The 7,046-nt window shown below is 39.5% G+C and overlaps 1 protein-coding gene across 1 annotated transcript; it reads right to left on the bottom strand.

Moving 5' to 3' along the window:
- Positions 1-1,566: 1,566 nt before the first annotated feature.
- myf6 (myogenic factor 6) lies at positions 1,567-4,411 on the bottom strand. Its single transcript, XM_086058871.1, has 3 exons — positions 3,857-4,411; positions 1,769-1,862; positions 1,567-1,706 (listed from the first exon to the last, which is right to left on the bottom strand). Exons 1-3 carry the CDS (start codon positions 4,409-4,411, stop codon positions 1,591-1,593), a joined length of 765 nt encoding a protein of 254 aa, XP_085914997.1. The 3' UTR covers positions 1,567-1,590.
- Positions 4,412-7,046: the final 2,635 nt, after the last annotated feature.

The following is a 7,046-nucleotide window of genomic DNA, read 5'->3' on the forward strand; positions in this document are numbered from 1 at the left end:
ACAACACGGCGACGAGCCCGAATTGCTCCCACACAGCTGACGAACGCATCGGCGGCGTCGGCGATCAAACGCGCGTCGCGGCTTGAGAAAGAGAGAGGGGCAAATCTGAAATGAGACGAAAGAGAGGCCGGGTTTCGGGCGCGGCGGGGCGGGGCGGGGGTTTGCGCAAGCGCGGTGGCGAGACAGCCGCCTCGCGCGCGAGTGTTGTTGTGCTGTGGGGTCAGGGGTCACGTCGCGAAATATTCTCTCGCTCTCTCGTGCCACGATGAGCAGCATTGTCTTTGTAAAGGCATTAATAGTAAGAGTAATAGTTCATTTATCGCATGTATTAAAAAAAAAAAAAAAAAAGTAGGTTCTACAGTTTTTGCAAATGATAATTTTTTTGACCAAGGACCTTTTGTTACGAAAGTAAAAAAAAAAAAAAAAATTTAAACAAAGTAGGTGCTCTATCTTAAATGTTTTGGATTTCATTAGAATTTTAAACATTAAATGAATGTTTAAATTTAAGAAATGGAAACTAATTTAAAGTAGTAAAGTGTGCATTTTTGCAAGTAAATTAATGTAATAACATTTGACAAACAATTTCTATTATAAACGTTGTTTATGATTATGAAACACAAAACATTTGCAGTTGAGCTCATCTGGTAAGTTTGAAATATAATATCCACTTCTTTTAGTGTCAAATATGAAAGCATGGAACATGCCAACGAGGAATAAATATTTTGGACTGGCGAATATGTTCAAACAATACAAATACATTTGAACAATACTCGCAAATATTTTAAACATAATCATGAGTCCGTTAAATGTGCTTGTAGGCTACATGCTACAAAGAGAATCATATTTTCCAATAATGCAGCGGGGTATTACGCATCAAGTCAACTAACCGTTGCATTATGGGAAAAATGACAAACCTAAATAATGCACCGCAGACATCATAATAAATCACAAACGTTATGAACAAATGACATTCTAGTAATGCTTAAAAAATGCTTAAAAAAGTAGTTTTTTGTCACTCGCGCATGCACAATTAATACGCTGTGGCATTATGGGAAAATAGGCTATGTTTGTAGCATTTAGCTTACAAGTATGTTCGAACGTACTTGCGAGAGTATGTTTGAGCATACTTCCATACTTCCGTACATTTTGGACTTTTCCTGTCTATCCTGATGCAGATGATAAAGCACGGAGAGAACCGCAGCGTGTCAAGTCAAGAGCGGGTGAGTGAAGTGGGTGAAGTCGAGGTCCGGCCCGGGGTTGGGGGGCGGGGGTTTGGGGGGGGGGGGTGTGAGGTGCGGACCACCATAAAAAAATCACATCACTGTTGGTGCTATCGGGTTTCTTGTGTCTGGTGCGTGCTCAAAACAGCTCACACGCTAAACACTTCTTGTATGTGAGCCCGTTAGATGCGCTCATTCAAAAGGAAACGTTTTTGTCCATGATTCCGCAAGAACAATTTTATTTTTAGGTATAAATTATTAAATAATACAACAGCTTCTTTAGTTCATCATGACTAGATTATAAAATAAATACATCTGAAATCTGACAGTTTTGAAATATGTACATCAAGATCAGAGAAACTCTGGGAAATTATTTCTCCGAAGCGGCAGGGTCGCCGCCGCCTCTGCCGCCGCCGCCGCTGCTGATGCTGTCCACGATAGACGATAGACGCAGAAGGCTGCACGACGCCGACGACTCGCCGGACCCTGAATGCGAAAACAGCGAAAATGTAATCGTGCCGTTTGAATCGGAAAATGTCATGGTTTACCTTCCCTCTGGTTCACCGATCCAGCGCTGGAATGCTCAACCGCGTTGTTCCAGGTCTCGCAGGACTTTTTCCAATGGTTTCCCGAAGCAATCGCCTGGAGACACGACACTCATTTTTAATCATGAAAGTATTGCTACGTAAATACCGTAAAAAAAAAACGTGTCGACCGGCCTCCATTTTGGAGCTTTTTGCTATAAAGTAGTCGAGAAGTGATGTAGGTCAAACTAGCTAGCATGTTGGCTAGCATCCATTTGCTTTGGAATAAATGCAGTAGCTTTTCCTGCTCAAACAAACAAACAAACAAAAAATCTTCCCACCAATTTCCATGTAAAATTAGTTGCGTTAATGGGTGATATCTTGTGCAGTATTCCGATAAATACAGATAACTATTATGACTACTAATTCAGATTTTCGTAGTCGGAAGTCCAATTTTGTGTAGCATCTTGTTGCATTTTTTTGTAGCATAGCATCACACTGCGTGTGTGTGTGTTTTTTTTAACAGCTGTTCAACATTGAGGTCAGATTTTTAATCTCTGGGAATTACAATTTAGTAATTGCAGATTTCCTGGCTGCACATGTGAAATTTTCCAACATTTTTAAAGTTGGAGTACCAGAAGGAAACCCAAGGCAGAGATGTTAACCCACTAGTGCACTATGCTGCGAGATAGCCATTGGCGTTCGAGTACTGGATCTTTGTTTCCAAGAAAATTTCCTTTTTTGGACCTTCAGGTTTAATTTGCGTTCTATTGCACTTTGAGGAAAATCTTCCCCGTTTTGGCAAATGTTATTTTCTTTCTGTTTGCTTTTGTATTTCTTTGGTTGTCATAAGTGGATTCGTGTGTAAATTGATGATTAGTCTTTAATACGTTTTCTCTTTCAGTAGGATCTTTGAATTTAATTTTGTTCAGTTTTTGATCTTTGCACTGCATTTTTATTCGACTTCTGGATCTCTGGGAAGTCCTGGTTGACTCTTTTTTTTTTTTTTTTTTATACGATCTTGGAGTTTAAGAAGTGGCCCTTTGCACTTTTCCTCGTGGGATATCTGGAAACTTCACAGTTTGGGTCACTTTTAAACTTTCCACTGCATTTTTATTCGACTTCTGGATTTCTGGAAATGACTTGTAGGCGTTGATTTCCACTTTTTAGAGTCTGATATCAGAAGACTTTTTAGTTTTGGTCAGTTTTTGGTCTCACTGGCATTTTTTTCTTGTCAGTCAAAATCAGATTCAACTGTGCTTTTGTAAGTCGCCATTCATTTTAGTCTACTGGATTTCCAGAAGTTTTCTCAATGGCAACTTCACATTTCAGTAGCGCTGCATTCCACTTTCCCAAGTTGGATATCCCAAAACTTCTCAGATTAGGTCCGTTTCTTGGTCTTTCCATTTCATTTTTTGTATCGTTGGCCAACCACAAGCAGATTCACGTGTTAGCTGTCGTGCAGTTTAAAAACTCTTTTACTGCCAAATGTTATCCAAGAAACAACCCCGACTTTGAGCATTTGAACTCTTCTTTCGAGGCAAACAGAGTATTGTGTGCTATGACTACATAAACATGGCGGATACCACATTGAAGGATCCTGTTCTATTCATTCTTTAGAAAAAAAGTAAGTTTCTACCTTATTCCGTTCTTTAGTAATCACCATTTGAAAATAGGTCATTTGAGTGACATCTAGCGAAAATGGAGAAAATAAGGAGAAAACAAGCGTTCTGTGAAAATAAAAATTTTCTTTGACGCTAATATTTTTTGTTTAGTGACGCTCTGTGAATTAGATTTAATGTGACAAAGGCTTTAATCATCCACGTCATCCTTGAAAACGTTCTATTGCCTAAGATCCGCCATGTTTTCTTGTAATTTTACCAAGAGCCCATTGAAAAGAGATAGAATGCTGCCATCTGCTGACCATAGTTAGTGGCTGTTTTGTGATTTTTTTTTACATTCATTCACAAAAGAAGCTCTGCACAAGAAGTTGTACGACCTATTGAGAACACCCCCCCCCCCCCCCCCCCCGTAGTTGACGTCAATTGACGTTATTGGCAGTAAAAGAGTTGAAGTCTAGTACTAGCGCGTGGACCTGCCGGGTCCACTTACAGTGTCTTGTTTAGCGACGTGGTCCTGCTCGTCCAGGCTGTGCAGAAGCTCCTGCAGCCTCTCGATGTAGTTGATGGCGCTGCGCAAGATCTCCACCTTGGGCAGCCTCTGGTTGGGGTTGGCCACCGTCTTCCTCTTGAGCGCGTCGAAAGCCTCGTTGATCTTCTTCAGGCGCCGCCGCTCGCGCAGCGTGGCGGCCTTGCGGCGGTCGGTGGGCGCCGACTTCCTCTTGCACACCTTGCAGGCCCACATCAGGCACTGGCCCTCGCAGTGGGAACGCAGGCCGGGCGGCGCCAGGACGTGCTCTTCGCCGCTGCTGTCCTCGCCCGTCTCGGACGCCGCCCGGTCGCGGCCGGGCGACGGCGGGCTGTCGTCGTCCTCGGCCGCGGCGTGGTAGAGCGGCGACACCCCCGCCATGTCCAGGTGCTGCAGCGCGCCATGGTCGCCGTCGTCCAAGTAGCGCAGATCGTTGAAGAGGTACGCGTTGGTCTCGAAAAGGTCCATCATATTGCGGCGACGTGGCGTGTGCTTGCCCAAGCACGACTGCTGTGGCATTTAAATAGCCGCGACACTCGGCACCCGCCAGGCTTATATATAGAATGTGAAACTCTATCCTGCGCTTTGGCCACGGCCATCTTTTTTCTTTTTCTTTTTTTTTTTTTTAACTTACAAACACTATGTGAGGAAATACACACACCCTTTACTACTGTGACCTCACGTTTCACAACAGGTGTGCCAAATATTTGCTTTAAACTCACGACTATGAAACTACAATCATGCCTTAACTCATTCACTGCCATTGACGACTATAGACGTAAAAAAAAATCATTTGAACTGTTTCTATTAGTTTAACATTTTTTCCACTATTGTTAACAAGAGTATGAAAACCTAGATTTTTTTTTATTGTACATTTACAACAGATATAAAATTTGTGATTAATCGTCATGCAGTTAATTACCATCAAAAAATTGACACGATTTAAAAAAAATAAAAAATAAAAGATTAGTAAAAATTAGGGACGTCAGGCGATTCTTTTTTTTTTAATCGTAATTAATTGCATGACTTCACTAGTTAACTCACTATTTATATCTATTCTAAATGTACAATTTTAAAAAATCTAGGTTTTCATGCTCTTGTTAACAAAAGTGGAAAAAATGTTAAACCGATAGAAATAGTTCAAATGCATTTTTTACGTCTATAGCCATCAATGGCAGTGATTGAGTTAATTTACCAATTGAATTTGAATCTTATGTATCGGCAATAAACTACTGACCTAGATGATGAGGGTGAACAAAAAATAAAATAATAATAACTTGGGGTGTCAGGCGATTACATTTTTTAATCGTAATTAATCGCATGACCTCAGTAGTTAACTCAAGATTAATTGCAAATTTTGTATCTGTTGTAAATGTGCAATAAAATGTACAATATAATAATTGTACCAATTTCACTTTTAACGGTCCAGCAGTGATGTATAGTGACGGGTAGAACAATTCAAATTAAAAAATAGTAGGAGTGGCAGGCCATTTCAAATGTTCAATTGTAATTAATCGCATGACTTCAATAGATAACTCACGGTTAATTGCTAATTTTATATCTGTTCTAAATGTACAATGAAATATTTTTCTTTTCTAAATTTTCATACTCTTGTTAACAAAATATATATTTTTAAATCTGATAGCAATATGGCTGCATCTTTTAGTCATTGATACAGTAATTTCATAATTCATAAAATTGTGTTAAAATTAAAAAGATTGAGTGTGATATTGATTTGTTTTGAGGTCATTTGTCTGCCAGTAGATGGCATAATTGCATTTGTAAAACATTAGTGACAGCTAAGTGCATTTTTCTTTTCATATTAAGAGCTATCCAATTTTTAACATGAAGTAACTTGTGAAATTCTGCACATTTTTAAAATTGTGAAATACAACTTGACTCCAGTCTCCACAAATATATGCATTATGATTAAATTTACTACTGCTAAATTTTGACGTGGACGTGTCTGCTGCGTTGCGACTGGAATTCCCCCAGGACAAACTTTCCAAATAAGGGACGGTCATTAATCGCGCGTACAACATTTAATGGTGTTTTAAGAAACTTGAAATGAACTCAAAATTAATGCACCAATTTTGACATCCCTAATAATAATCCATTGACTACTTAAATTCAAGGTTTTTATGCAAGGCTTGTTGTTTATGTCTGTTTTCACACATGGTGCACCCCCAAGCTGAGCATATGCAAAAAACATGGCTGACTCATCCGATAATCGCTGAAATTGTGAAAACACTTGTCAAGTTATGCACCTCCTTTCTCAAAAGTGAAAAAGTTGGGAGGTGGTGATTTGGCCCCGACTGCAGATCCACAATTGGAAACTTCCCAGCTGGGAATGTGGTGGATTCCTATTTTTACATGTCTGCTTGACCTTGTGTGATGAGTAATCTTAATTCTACCTAGCATTAGCTGCTAGCCGGCTAGCACGGTTGTGCTGTTTCTTGCCTGTAAACACAACGAAGATGGACTTTTGTCAAGAATGAACGCTAGTGATGCATTATTAAAAAAAGAAAAAAAAAGAAAAGTTTTTTTTTCTCTAAAGTGCGTTCATTCATTATTTTTCATTTGAGTAAAATGCAAAAAAATAATGTTCATAATTTTTTTTATATTATATTGTAAATTATGTTAGTGAAATAAACCATTTTACATATACATATAACATTTATGATTAAATGTATTCAATAAATAACATAAAAAAAAATAAGAAACCAATTCAAAAATCATAATGTAAAATGAATAAATCAAAAATAGATGTGAAAATGTGAAAATAAACCATTGTTGTATGTACAATGGTTATTGTACATACACATGATATCTTTTCACCCCCCCACACACAAATACGGCCCATTGGTCTGTTTTGGAAATGTTGCCCAACCAGTGCTAATGTTAGCCCCTAGCTAATGTGTAACAAAGGAGGCTCATTTTAAGAATCACAATGAATATTTTAGCTCGAGAAGCATTTCGAACACAAAAGTATTGTTCCTTTCCCCTCCCTGCTGTGGCCCCCGATTGCGTATTCTAGCCAGTGGGCTACTGTGCCGTAAATCCAGCATTAGCGTCAGGGGGGAGCTGAGGAGGTTGTGGGGGTGCTGGGCCTGAAGCTTCAGCTGTCAGGGAGAATCATGACATATCCTGGGCA

This window comes from Leptonotus elevatus, chromosome 17, assembly GCF_054856555.1.
Source record: "Leptonotus elevatus isolate MCC_2025b chromosome 17, RoL_Lele_1.0, whole genome shotgun sequence".
In the NCBI taxonomy this organism is placed as follows: Eukaryota; Metazoa; Chordata; class Actinopteri; order Syngnathiformes; family Syngnathidae; genus Leptonotus; species Leptonotus elevatus.